Raw genomic sequence first — 14,819 nt, 5'->3', positions numbered from 1 at the left:
CTTGATAACATTTCCATATACCCAAGATGCATAGCTGTACTCAAATCTTCCAGATACACAGGATAGAACATAAAAGTCATAGGAAAATAATTCCACTCCAAAGTAAGCCTGTCACTGTTTACTCTCTTCCTCTGCAATAAGCTGATGATCCCAGTATTTTTTAGAATGCTATCACACATCAAACTTCATGCCCTGTTCCAAAATGTCCTAAGATCTCATCCTTCCTCTCTCACTTTGAAAAAGCTTGGAAAAAGTTATTAACATTGCTTTTAGGGCTTGTTTTTGAGAGTATTCGTTTTTTGGTGATTTTAAGTCATTCACATTAGGAATTACATTTCTTTACATTTGTGTCTTCCCCAAGATTAAGTTATGTCCTTTCAAGTAATATTAAAGACACCTGGGAAATAGCAAAAATTAACCCAAATCACATTTTTAAGTCATTTTTGAAAACATAAGCTTTCTCTAAAAGGTCAGATAATTAATGAACCAAGCTGCACTTCATGTATAGACTTCATCTTAGAAAATATTTTTCTGCTTTTTGTTGGAGCTTACAGATGTATCTTAGGAATTTTATCCCAATGAATGAATATTCCTCTTACTATGTTTTGAAACATTTCTATCATACCCTGAATAATGTAGCCACTTTTTTTACAAAAATTTTTTTGCTTCTCTATGGAAGCAATTTTAACAACATGAATTTAAAAGAAAAAACAATAAAAGTTTAACATTCATAAACTTCACATTTTTGTTAAAGCCCTAAAAAAATGGGACACATTCATTCTTCACTCTTTATCTTAAAATACTGGCTTCCTGATTCTAGCAAAATATAATTTTAGTAACTCATCAAGACAGAATACATAAAATTGGCATATTTTTGATATGCACACAAATTCAGAAAGCATCTTTCCCAACTGTGTTGCAGAAAATGAAATGCATCTGGTATGACAATATGGCCAAGCACGTGAACTAGAATCAGTGGGAAGAAATGTTTTTTTTTTTTCCTTTTTCTCAAAGCAGAACATTTTGAATAATGGACATGCCCTAACAACAAGGCATTATTAACTCTGTTAAAGTGCCTTTCAGAGGTATATCGGGCTGAAGACCACAGAGTAGCAAGAGGGAGATGGGAGGCAGCATGGTTTGCTCAGAGTTAATCATTGTAGTTCAGTGATTTCCAAATCTCTTTCCCCCAGCAGTTCAAACTGATGTAGTTGTTTTTTTATTTTTTGTTTTGTTTTGTTTTCTTGCTTTTGCTTTTGCTTAACACCTCCACCCCGAGTCAGAGTTTATGCACATATGTTGTTGTGGCCTCATGCTGAGCTGCAGGGGGGAAATGGAGAGGTAGGGAGGTGTTGGGGAACAGGGCTAATGCCAGGATCAAGCAGAGAAAAACTGAGACATTTGCGTTATTTTTGCAATGAATTTTCTTTCTTCTTTGAAAAAAAGTTCTTTTTATCTAGGCAATCTGGAGATGTATTCAGTGCTCTTATTGCCTTTGCTTTCATGTGTACCTATTTGGCTTGGTGAACAACACAGGGATCTGCACATGCCACACTCTCCCTACCCCAGCCCAAGTATGTTGTGAGGCCAGGGCCTGGGGGAGCAAGGAAAGATCTCTGAGTGATGCAGGAAGCTTGCAAGGGCGCATGAAGCTCAACCTACTCCTGGACACCTCAGGGAGTCCTCTTCTACTTCCAGCTTCCAACTCTATTTCTTCCTCTTCTTCATCACAAGGTGAGCCAGCCAGGCTCTAGGAATTGGGCAGAGGGGCCATGGGAGGACCAAGGAATCCTGCTTCTGCACTGGCGAGAGAGTGCTACTGAAAGCCAGATTTGTGACTCCTAACAGAAGGCTGTCCACTTCTCAAGGAACAGACTCCATGAGCAGCAGATGCAGGAAACCAGCAATGGTGCCTCTTCCTAGGACTGTTTGTGGCCTCAAACAAGCCCCTCGGGGCTACTGTTCTGCCTACACCCCACCTTTCACCTATTCTTTGAAAGGCGTTTTAGCTTTGTTATTCCTTTTATGTCTTTGTTGAAATGCTGGTTCCTTATAACGAAAAGCTTCTTTAGATGGTATAATTAATAATGTCACTTGTAAATGTGATGTCATAGTTATGAAATAATGTATCACAGAGAAAAGAACAAATTAATATAGCTAATACATCATGGAACTGATTCTAGGAAGGGGGGAAACCCCCCAGAATGTATGTAAACCTGCAAGCATTAATCTTAGGACTGAAGTCATCTCAGAAACACACAAGCTCTAAAAGTTGTCAAAGGGTTATAGTAATGTAAAAAGACTCTGGGGAATTTTAGTATAAAACCTTGGTCATTTATTAACCATGTGACCCTAGAAAGGTTATTTAATGTCTTTGAGCATCAGTCTCCTAATCCATAAAATGGCAACAAGAACTTCTGTCCTGTAGGGGTGCTGGGAGGCTCTAATCCAGTAAGGCTGTAAGGCATATGGTGAAGGCACACACAATGTTAGTGTAATGTGCTCTCCAAAACAGGCTGAGGTCTTTGGTATACAAAATTCATAATTACATGGCAGTATTTTTTAAAGCTTGATAGTGTCAGAAAACTTTTTGGTAAAAACTAACAAAGATTAATTCAGAATTCTCTGCTTTTGCTTTGAGAATCTTGGTTCGATGAACTGCAAAGAATTTGGGGGGTTAAGTAATATATCTACCGTCAGAATAATTCAATTATTGGTTGTTGTATTATTCCTGATCATAGAAGTTAATAAAAACAAATGTAAACAGTACCCCAACTCTGAAGTTCTTATACCTTAGATTTATGTACACATTCAAAAGTAAATTCTATTAAAATATATAGCATTCCTCTACACTGAATTTAAAACATCCTTTTAAAAAACACTTTTTACTTTTGAAGCCAGAAACAGGAGTTCTATTCAGTTACCTTTCAAGATGAAAGGAAAAGTAGAGTTATTTAGACTCTTTGTCAATGTTATCTCTACCTACTCTTCTCCGAATAGGAACTTTTTCTAGAACATCAGGTGTCTTCTAGAGCATCAATAACATCAGGTTACCCACCTGTATTCTGGCTTGTTTTCTGAAACCACAGTAATTAGCTAACAAACTATAAAAATTTTCAATTGATAGCCCATCTATTCCTGTATCTTGCTGTTCAAAACATGGCCTTAGGGTTTTGTAGCTCAAATTTTAATCTAATTAAAGATTAACCTTTAAATTAATGAAAGATTAATTAATCAGAGTCAAAATAATGAGAATTTAAATAAGCTAAGATGTATTGGAGGAAAAGAGTTCTTTGAGGTCACTGATAGACTGGAACTTTCAAAATGCTTGCTAGCATTAACACAATTTTTAAGTATTAACAAAAGGAGCGCAACTCCTCTCCAAAAGCGAGGGAGTAAAAGCAGCTGCTCAGTGGAACGCCTTAAGAATCCTACAAGTTCATTTTTACTTGACTCTTGTCGGACCAAACTTAACTCTTGCCTGAACAAAGAGGCAACACGATGTACATAAAGCAGCATACTTGAGACGCAACCGCTTCAGATGACTACTGAAACTTGGAAAAGGCCATAGGAGCGAGTCTGACTAACTCGGCTGAGACGCTCACGCAGTCCACTTGTTGGGCAGCGATCGACTTGCAGCCGGAACTTTGAAGAAGGGAGTGCGAGAAAACAAGCCGACTTCTGCTTTAAGGGTTTCCCCAATAAACGGCCTCACGTTTACCAACGATTCACCTCCCCGCATTACTGTTCCTTCCCGCAAGCCATTTGTTTCTAGTTGTTTCCAATGGTGGCCCCTCCGCACCCTCATACATGGCTGTAATTTTTTTCTTTAAGTTGCTGGATTTGTTTTTCTTTAGAGAAGGTGAGACTTAGCTAAGACAGCCCTTCTAGGAGACCCCCCCAAAAAAGTACCCATTTTATGTCTAACTTTATTCCTCTCTCATTTGGCTACTATTAATAGTTCCATTTTCATTGGCAACGCATAGAGCTACCCAAAGAGCTTCTGGTAGTAGGGGTTATTCTACCAAAAGTAACGTCAGGGTGCAAGTCAGAACTGTATCTTTACTGAGCAGGATCGGGACTGTTTTCTTTTCACTATTTGATTTACTTGGTAGCACCTCTACTCCCCCGCGTCTCCCCGGGTAGCGACTGCCCGAAGCCGGAGGCGTGTCCCGCGCACCTAGTCTCCCGCCGCGCGCACCGGTCGCTCACCTGGCTGCTGCCGAGCTCCTCGCCCTTCTCCGGGGTCCGCGGCTGCACCGGGCTCTGAGCTGGCTCTGCGGGAGGCGGCGGCGGGTCCAGAAGCTGCTCCAGGCAGGCAGTGCCCGGCAGGGATGAACTCTTTTGATGGCACAAGTGCGCCTCGGGGCCCCGACGCCGTGCACCCTCATCTCGGGCGCGGTCCCCCCTCGCGGGCGGCTGGGGCGAGGAGGACAGGGAGGATGAGGCGGAGGACGAAGAGGGAGCCGAGTCCGGGGAGCGTCCGCCAGGAGGCGTCCCTCCCTCTGCTCCCGCGGTCGTCGCCGGCCCCTTTCCCGCGGGGAGCAAATGCTCACGGATCCGGCGGCGCAGGGTGGACCCCTGCTCGGTTCTGCCGGCGCCGCCGGGCTCGAGAGGCTCCGGCGAGGAGCAGCACAGGTTGGGCTGGGAGGAGGAGAAGACGCGGTCCAGCACTTGCTTGCGCTTCTTGAAGCCGCTCCACCTGCTGCCCGCGCCACCCACGCCGGCCGGTGCGTCCCGCCTGCCCCCCGGGAGTGGCGGGGAGGGCGATGGGGTGTCCGCAGTGCGGCGCTCTGGGCCCCCTGTGCGCCCGCCCCCGCTGCCCTTGCTCTTGCCCACCCCCAGCTGCAGGTTCTTCCAGAGCCGGGCCTGGAAGGAGGAGGACGCCGCCGCAGGCTCGGGCGACCCCGCCGCGGCTGTCCGGGGCTCCATCCTCCACCCCCTGCTCCTCCTCTCCACTCCTCCTCCACCTCCTCCTCTTCCTTCTTCTCCTCCGCCCTCTCCGGCTGCACCTCCTCCAGGAGCCCCGCGGTGGCGGCGGCGACGGACGCAGCAGCAGAAGCCGGGAGTGCCCGGCGGCTTCAGGACAGCGCGGGGGAAAGCCGCCGCCGCCGCCGCCGCCTCCAAGGCTCTTCGGCCGCCGGACTCCGGCGCCGCCTCTTCCTCCTGCACCTGCCGGGGTGGGCTGGCGCTGCCACCGAATCCCGGCCGCCGCTCCCGCAAAGTTTCTAGCTCCGAGCTCCGCAGCTCCAGTCCCCTGGAGTCCCCCAGGCCGCGCCCTGGCTCCCTCTCCTCGCGGGCTCTGGGCTGGAGAAGCTACAAGCGCCCGAGCGTGCGCGTCCAGCTGCGCCAGGGACCGCACCCTGCGCCCTCAGGGCAGCACCTGTCAGCGGCGGGGGCGGCTGCCTCCCAACTGGGCGCGCGCGCCACTCACACAACAGGGCGGATCGGGCTGAAGACAGGCGCGACCAGCAGCCCCGCGGGAGCACTCCGGGACCATCCTCCAGCTCCTGGGTGGGAGGGTGGGCAGGCGAGAGCCGGGTGGAGATGGGTAGGGACCAGCGCCAGGTTACTCCCCAGGATCTGGCCACAGCTCCCCACGTAGCTCTCTTTGGGCCGATGGCTGGACGCGCGCGCCGGCTAGTGTCTTGGTCCAATGAAGTGAGCTAGAGAGAAGATTATGCGCCTTGGGTGGGTCCTGTGGGGCACAGAGCGTCCATACCGAAAGGTGAACCTGACCGAATTCTGGGGCTGAACACTGCTGCTCCCGCCCCGTTTCGTGCCCTGGATCCAACAAGAGAGTTTGATTTCTTCTGTCTTGACTTCATCCCATCCAGCCTCCTTGCTCTTTATTTGCATGTACACCGGTAGTTCCTTTTGTGATCCAGGTCTAGAGGTTTCCGGAGTCTGACCGTAAATTAGCCAGCCCTAAAGTTGCAGGGAGTTTATGGTGGACGAAGATGTGGAGGATGTCCACTACCTCTCACACCATTCCAAACGCAGAGAATCTTGTTTAAATCCAAGTGCATTTACTTCCTTTGCTTCGTTGCAAGGCAAATGGAAAAGGGTTTGTTTTGCTCGTTCAGACCTTGCTTCTCCCTAAATCTACTGATCCAAGAGTCTTCTGATTCTACTAAGAGTGCTTCTTGAAAAGCAGGTGACACCGTGTCCCTTCCCTCCTCCACTGCCCTCCACACCATTAAATGCGGAAAACATGGAAGAGTTCCCTGGGCTTTGGCACCATACTGTCTGATTCCAGTCTCCTCTAGCTAACAGTATGCCCTCGAGATCTTACCATCCTGGCTTTTTAGTCTTTTTTTTTTTTTTTTTTAATCTTTATAACAAATACTTAACAAATATTTATTGAGCACCTACTATGTGTCAGGCAATATGAGAGGCTGTGAGGATGAAGCTGTGAACAGGGCAGACAGGGCCTCAACTCTCATGGAGCCCATCTTCCGGTAGGAGAGTCGAACAGCAAACAGAATTTCTAAAAAGAAAAGTCCCATGAAGAAAATTAAACAGGGTACCATAACAGAGTGGCTATGGAGGTAGGGTTACCAGATAAATTGCAGGACATCCAGTTAAGTTTAAATTGCAGATACTCTTTGAGTATAGGTATGTCCAGAATTTGTACACCACACACTAAAATGCCATTTGTTGCTTATCTGATATTCAAGTTTAACTGGGTTTTGTATTTTTTACTTGCTAAATCTGACAACCCCATACAAAGGGTTTTTGGTTGCTATTTTTTCTTAAAACAAAAGTCTAATGAGAAACTAAAATTTAAGGTGAGACTTAATGAGGACAAAGAGATAGTCACTGAAAGATCTGATTACAGCATTCCAGGCAGAAGGAACAGCAGGGCAAGTCAGGAAGCAGCTTGGTTAGGCATGTTCAAGGACAGATGGAGACCAGGCCATATAGTGTGAAGCAAGGTGAAAGAGTTGATAAGAGACGGAGTGGAAGAAATGGACAGGGTCCTGGCGGGTGGGTCCCATAACCACAGTAAGAGTTTGAGGTTCCTGTAAGTGAAATGGGGAGCCATTAGAGGGTTTTTAAACATGAGAGTAACATGATGTGATTAACTAATACCTACCTGCCCCATAGGGCTGTTTTAAGAATTAAGTGAAAAAGGACTTAGGTCAGTGCCTGAGGCTTTTCCACACAAGACAATCAAACTTAAAGTACCATGATCACAAAAAATTACATCAATATAGAACTACCATGATAGTCCAAAAAGAACTGCAACATACAAGTCTTTCTTCTCTATGGCACAGGAAAATTATTTTGTTACTAATATTTCTAAGACATAGTAAACAGAAGCATAGAGAAAATAAGAAACATAGAATTACTGTAAAGAAGTAAGAAGAAATGACCACCACTTCTTACCAAAACTCTTTATAAATATGTCAGTTTGTCATATTTATATGGCATGGATCTGTGGACCCATGGAAATAGCTCCATACAATTCAGCCTTATATTCATATAGTCTTTTTTTTATTATACATTTAATTGACTTTTGTAGTTTAATATTTTCATTTTTCTCCTCCACCTAATTTTGCCTTGAAAATACTAACTCTGAGATTTTGGGTTCTGGGCTCTATGACCCATCCCAAATAACACTTACTCATCAATGTGAATTCATTTATACAACTTGAATATGTATGTATATGTAACTTGCGTATGTAACCTTTCCTAAATATCTAAAGTGGATTACAAGAGAGGTTGTCCTACAAATATTGCATTATATAAAGTTGTACATGATATGTCCGATGTCTTATTATATTTAAGAGAAGATACTTATAAAAACGACAACACAAGGGAAAAGGGAATGGTACAAATTGATCACTGAGAAGTGAAGAATCACTTCTGCCCTGATCAAGGAAGATTTCTTGCTGGAGGCATCATCTGAGCTAAGATCTATTGCAGGCGACAGAGTATACCAAGAAGATAGATTGCCACCCACCAGGGAAAGCAAAATTCATGGCATGTAAGCTGTTCTTTTTATTATAATTTACTAACCATCTTAAATACTGATAGAGCATCTGTTGCTTGAATTAATAGGAAATTAATAGATGCATCACACACTGATATACAGGAGGTTGGGAAGGGGATGCGTAAGGTAATATTTCAGCACAAACCCAAAGGAAGTGAGGGAGTGAACCAGGCAGTGAATCTGAAGGAAATTTTTTTCCAGGAAGAGGGAACATTAAATGTGAAGAGGCTGGGGCATGTGGGTGGCTCAGTCGTTCAGCATCTGCCTTGGGCCCAGGGTCCTGGGATCAAGTCCCCCTTCCCCCCCCATCAGGCTCCCTGCTCTGCCGGAAGCCTGCTTCTCCCTCCCCCACTCCTGCTTGTGTTCCCTCTCTCGCTGTGTCTCTGTCAAATAAATAAATAAAAATCTTTAAAAATAAATAAATAAATAAATAAATGTGAAGAGGCTGAGGCAGGAACTTGCTCAGACTGAGATGTGGCAAAGAAGACAAAGTAGCCGGAACAGAGAAAGCAAGAGGAGAGGGGGAGGGAAAGACATTGCAGAGATGGCTAAGGGCCAGGTCCTGTAGGATTCTGTAGGCAACAGTGAGGACATTGGATTTGGGTGGATGGGAAGCCACTAGGGGGCTTTGAGGAGAGTTTCCTTATTATTAATTTGCATTTCAAAAGATTCACTCTGGTCTTTTTGTTGACAATAAAGTGGAGGAAGGGAATGGGTGGAAATAGTTTTTTTTTTTTTTTTTTTAAAGATTTAATTTATTTATTTTACAGAGAGAGAGTACTAGCAGGGGGATGCAGCAGGGAGAGGGAGAAGCAGGCTCCCGCTGAGCAGAGAGCCCGACGTAGGGCTCAATCCTAGGACCCTGGGATCATGACCTGAGCCAAAGGCAGATGCTTAACTGACTCAGCCACCAGGCTCCCCAGAAACAAAGTTTAGATAGGCGCTGTCACTCACTATAATACCCGAGGGACAAGGGTGGCTTTGAGCTTTAGCTGAGGAGCGATGAGAGTGGTTAAATTCTAGATACACGATGTTTGGAGGATAGAAGCAACAGGACTAGCCATAGTCTAGATGTGGAGTACTCAAGCATTGTGCTAAATGGTTTGCATCATTTACTATCTGTAATTCTCACAGCAACCCTATTTTATAGATGCGGGAACCAAGTCTGAGGCATGTGACATGATCTCGCAAGGTCACTCATTGAGTAGTTAGCAGATCCCAGGTCTAGGGATTCCGAAGCCACAAACCTTCTTTAGTTTTAAAATGTACGCATAGATATAGAGAATAAAATCATTGAAAGAGGCTTCAAAAAGATGCATGGATCCATGTCCTTGTCTTGGGTGAACAACAAGACTGTCCTGGACAGAACCACAATTTCCACTTGATTAGATCAAGGACATAAATGCAAGCATAAAAAACAACACTTGGGGGGACTAATTGAGTTAAAGGCCAACTAAATGGCCCTTAAGGAGCCCTCTTGTCAATGGAGCTCTGGCTGCTGTCCCCGCCAGCTCCCAGCCCAGGGCCAGATGCCTTCATGCCCTCATTTCCTCTCTCAGTCTCTAAAATGGGGATAAGAATGTCTATGGGCCTGACCCACCTCACAAGGCTCCAATTAAAAGCCAATGGAGGCAGCGGTTTTGACGAGTAAAGCCTGTCTACAAGAGAGATGTTATCATCACTTTGTAATCAAAAAAAAGAACAACTACCAGACTGACTTGTTCCAACTTACCTGGAAAAACCCTGCGTGTGTGGAGAGAAGCATTGTGAACCTTTTAAAAGCAAGAACCCTGTCATCGCAGTTCCACATGTTGAGACTGCTGCTGACTATACGGTCAGTTCAATGGAATAAACCCCTGCTCAGGTGTGAACTAGTTTTTGCCTTTTTCTTTCCTGCAAGTTTTCTCAACAGTTCTCAAATGCAGTTTAATGCTTAAATAACTTCAGAGAAGCTCTTTCTGTTCCCTTTGTTTAACCTAAGCCACCTCCTATTTTCTTCTTAACCAGAGTGTTAAAAATTCTAGGGTCCTAGACCAAGACATGCTCTGGAATGTCTATGTTGGAAGGGCATAGGACTGTCCTGTAGCTTGAATGGGGGAGGGGGGAGTTTGAAGCTGTCTTTGCATAATATTTTTTTTAAATCAATTGTCCTTATAAAAGAAGAGGAGAAGGAGTTAACTGGCGATTTGGGGAGAGAAAAGCCTTCTGCCGCCCACCTCTCAAGGCCAATTCTACATTGCACAAAGTCAGAAGACATGGGCATTTGCCTGGTGTTGCACCTAAGTGCTCTGTAACCACAGGCAGCCCCTAGAGCCTCAGTTTTTCACTAGCAAAATGAAGAAATGGAACTAGTTTCCCTCCAAGGCCCCTTTCAGCTTAAAAATTATGTAAGCTTCTGAAACAGTTCTCCAGTGTAGGATATAATCCATCTATTCATTCCTGGTCTGATGTCCTGCTTTTGCTGGTATATGCAAGGCAGGTATTACTGGATGGGCATGCAAATAACCCCCTTTGAATATATACCACATCACAGAAGCTCCCAGGGCCCTACTCCTATCCCTCAGGCCTCAGCACTTCACAGTGGGTATATGATCTCTCTACTACACCTTCCCCAAGTGTCCTAAACCAATGAGTTCCAGGAGATGATGTATAGATATTTTGCTCTCCCTCAGAGAGGGGATCAGGTAGGATAACTCAGAGGGAGGGATTCTATCTTCTTTCTAGTTCCAGTGCCCTTGGTGCCATTTGGGTTGACAACACACCCTTTCTAAGCTTCCTTCCCTTCCTGTCTCACATGCCTCCTTCCCTAACACTGCGCCCTGCACCTCAAAAAGAAACTGCTTGTATTTGAGTCCTTATTGCTAAGTGGGCTTCTGGGGGAACCCAAACTAAAACACATGGGATGGACATTTCAATCTTTAGCTAATGAGGTCCCCGATTTGACCATTCAACGAGAATAAAAGTAATGTTCTCCAGCAAGATTCCTTTGGGCCGTACAATTCTCTTACAGGGAACCTGGGGCCTATAAAGACAAAATTTATCCCCCAGCCTACAATCTATCCCCTGAAAGTGAGACCCCTTGAGAACCAGAGTTTTCATCTATGATTTACCTCCTAGAGTTGACAATAGGGTTGTACCGGCTGTTGTATGGACGTGTTGAGTCACTAAATTCTAGACCCAAAACTAATAATACAGCTCGTATGTTAACTAGCTGGAATTTAAGTAAAAGGTTCGAAGAAAAAAAATGTTCAAGAACTCGGAAGGTCATCGCTCAGATTGAGTGGGGCACTCCTATCTTGTTGCTCCACCGCATAGACCTACCATTCTCAAAGTCACTCACGCTTCACCATCATCAGTGAGCTGCACTCATTACATTCATCTTCCAGCCAAAGGAGAAAAGGGTAAAGAAGAGTCTGCCCCCACCTTTAAAGTTCCTTCCCAACTCTTCTCAGATCCCAGGGATTAGAACTCAGGTACATGGCCACGTCTGGCCATAAATTCTTTATTCTGGGCAGTCATGTGTCCAGCTAAGAAATCTGGGGTTTCATTATTGAGGAAGAAGAGGCAGGCAGATATTGGGGGACAGCAAGCAGACTCTGACACAGAGGAGTAGTCATTTGAGGGCTTCTGCACTCATAAAGAAAGGGCACAAAATAAATGATCTCTTTTCTTTATCTACATGTTTCGATGTTTGGTGTGACGTCTGGAACTGCTGCCCCCATCTCCTTCTGAATCTGAGGATGAAGCGGACACTGACGCTGGCAGAGGAGAGAGAAACAGCCTCAGTTCTGGATGTCATTGTGCTACACAGTCGGTCAATCCCTGAGGCCTTCCTTAACTCTGCTCCTGTCTTTATGTAGTTAGCTGTTTATTATTAAGTAGGAAATTAATTTATCTAGATTTGTAGACCAGAAGAAAAAATACATCTCCCAGGTTGCCTCATTCACACTAGGGCATTAGAGGAACTGGGTCCGTGTTACAAAGAATTGAGACACATCAATATTCACTAATGGTAAGAGCACTGAGAGACAGCTAAACAGGGTAGATCTTTCCTCTTTGCTGTGTTATTTCAAATCTGGTCATTCTGCTAATGAGAATCACGCTGTTCCCTTATTTTCACCTAACAGCATGCTTTCCCAGGTTGCAATCAGTTTTGGATTTATTTCAAATCCAATCCCCTAACTCACATGTTTTTCTTGAGCTAAAATGGTTATTTAAAAAATACACATTATTGATTTCAAACCAGTGCCTAAAAATTGAGCTGCCTTTCTGGCAAGCTCTGTCTTAAAAATGCCTGTTTAGGGAATACATGAGCAAGAACTAGGTAGAAAAAAGTTTTGTAGAGTTTTATTCTGAGATGAACTTCTGTCTGAATCCCATAGGGGAAGTAGGAAAAGGAAGGAAAGATGGAGTAGCTAAATGTGTACAATCATCCTTGGAAAAATAAAATCAAGTATTATGCATTTTATGAAGAAAATTACTTCGAATGAAACTACGTTGGCTAAAATAGATTTCCCAGACCCTGATTTGTAGCCTGGAAGTCCATCCCCCTGGTTTGTTTTTAATCTTGACATCTGCCACCATTACAGTTAAACTTCGAAATTCTGTCCATATAATTACATAGGTAGGACAGGTATTGTTTTCCACCTTTGACAGAACACCTAAGAAACCAAGGTATACGGGGACTTGGCCCAGGTCTCATATAAAGTCAGTGCTGAGATTAGTGAGGTAATTATAGATAACAGCATCTTTCCAAGTTTGGGCTATCCTTACTCCCACCACTCCCAGTGTATGTGGATCTATTTCTCATTCAGTTCTACGATTCAGCAGATTGGATCCAAGCACAATTTAACCACTCCAAGATCAAGAATTGTTTGTCTCTGTCGGGATGCATCAGACCATAGCCTAAACTCCAAAGACATCAGGTCTGGTGCTGCAAAGTCTTGGCTCAAGCTGGAAGGCAGCACCTGGAAACTCTGCCCTGGGGTTAAGAAATGAATTTGAGGCAGAAAAATTGCTGCCATAAGTAAACAAAATGGAGGCACCATTTATGGGGGCTGTCATCTATAAATAAAACCTCTGAGCACTAATGAGATTGGATATATGCCAAGAGGGCTAGGGACTGTAGGGAGAGTCTGACTTTGCAAATAGGAGAGTATTGGAATAAAAAAAAAAACACAGTATGGCGAACTTTTGTGCAGATGGAGAGAAAAATATAGCTCCTTTATATTTTCTGTAACTAATATGGTCTTCCTTTAGAGTAATGTCACTCAACCAGAAGTTAATGGAGAAAAAAAGAATGAAATATCCAACCCAACTTTGACAATCACCAAGATTTAATCATTTAGACAGTCCCTTTAGGAAATGCCTATGGTCTTCCTGGAACAAAATGTCTCTCAGGTAGGCTTCTCTCCCCTCGTTACTCTCCCTAAGAAGGTATCTGGGTAACTGGGGAAAGGCTGTGTCTTTCACATCTTCATGAAAGCAGGAAACAGCCAGGGCAATGTCATCTGCCTCTTCTGCTCTGGGAGAGATGTCCCTTGTCCACCTGTTTTGCCTGCTACCATTCATGAGCAAGTCTGCACTCATATGACCCGGTGTTTCCCATCCTAATCAGAGCCCAAAAAAAGCTCCCAGATGACTCAACATTTCGTTGGCTCCCACTGACTGGGGCCCCTGACATCTATCTGTCATTTCTCTTATCCAGCCTGGGCCCAATTACTCATACTAAGCTTCTACTGTGAGGCCACCTAGGCCCATTGGCACTTGACTCGGCATCCATAACATAAGAGATGAGTTAGGCTCAGAAAAGCTGAAAGTCAGGGCCTTCTCCTGCCAGCTCTAGAGCGCCACCTAGCCTTTGTTTGTGCGTCTGCACCCTAAATGGGTTTGCGACAGCTCTGTCCTCTGGGACTAAAGAGACCTTGCTCTTCTCTCTCTCTCTCTCTCTCTCTCTCTCTCTCTCTCTCTCTCCCCCCCACTCCTCCCTCCTTCCCTATCCCTATCCCATGTCCCCTGGCTTCCCTCCATCCCCTTGGACTGTCCTTTGGTATCCAGACAGGATAGGTTCATCATTCAGGGTTATAGCAGGAAATAGATACCACATTCAAGTAAGAAGATTTTGATATAAATTTAATAAATATAATTATTTTCAAAGGTGTGGGAAGGTTGAGAGCTGTGGCTCTCAGAATCTGATCTGGAGACCTGAGATCCTTTCGGGCCAAAGCTATTTTCCCAAAAATTCTAAGATGTCATGTGCCTTTTTCATAGTCTCCTACAAGTGTACAGCAGAGTTTTCCAAAGGCTACATAGCATGTACTATTTATAAGAAAGGGCATCATAAAGGAAAAGATAAAGAACAAAATGGGGAAGGGGAAATAACTGCAAAATATATAACAGGCAAGAGATTAAAATACAGAGGTTATAAGGAACTCCTCAAATTGATACAAAAAAGACAAACAACCCAATAGAAAAATTGGCAAAGAACATGAATGGGAAATTCACAAAATAGAAAAAGGAAAAATGCAAATTGTAACGCCATGAAGATACTTTTAAAAAATTTATTACAGAGATTAGTAAAATATAAAATTGCTTGAGGGTATCAGCTTTGGTATGGGTGTGGGGAGTAGATATCACAGTCATTACTAACGACAGTGTGAATTATTATAGCCATTTAAGAGGTCAATTTGGGGACACCTGGGTGGCTCAGTTGGTTAAGCGTCTGCCTTTGGGTCAGGTCATGATCCCAGGCTCCTGGGATCAAGTCCTGCATCAGGCTCCCTGCTCAGCTGAGAGTCTCCTTCTCCCTCTCCTTCTGCCC

The 14,819-nt window shown here is 44.4% G+C and overlaps 1 protein-coding gene across 11 annotated transcripts in view; it reads right to left on the bottom strand.

Moving 5' to 3' along the window:
- Positions 1-5,501, bottom strand: part of MCTP1 (multiple C2 and transmembrane domain containing 1) — a 506,871-nt gene extending 501,370 nt beyond the window's left edge. For 2 of the 11 annotated variants that reach the window (XR_013445693.1, XM_078067054.1), the window contains exon 1: positions 4,213-5,499. Coding sequence is in view for 10 of the 11 variants with exons in the window: in XM_078067054.1 (XP_077923180.1) it covers positions 4,213-4,932 (720 nt within the window). In the remaining variant the exon portion in view is untranslated. Of the gene's footprint in view, positions 1-4,212 lie in introns of all 11 variants that reach the window. The other 9 variants (XM_078067050.1, XM_078067059.1, XM_036084473.2 and 6 more) reach the window with 6 other exon arrangements.
- Between the last annotated feature and the right edge of the window lie 9,318 nt (positions 5,502-14,819).

The sequence above is a fragment of the Halichoerus grypus genome, chromosome 2, assembly GCF_964656455.1.
Source record: "Halichoerus grypus chromosome 2, mHalGry1.hap1.1, whole genome shotgun sequence".
Taxonomy (NCBI): domain Eukaryota; kingdom Metazoa; phylum Chordata; class Mammalia; order Carnivora; family Phocidae; genus Halichoerus; species Halichoerus grypus.
The sequence above is the reverse complement of the archived record's forward strand: the minus strand, read 5'-3'. Positions and strand labels throughout refer to the sequence as shown.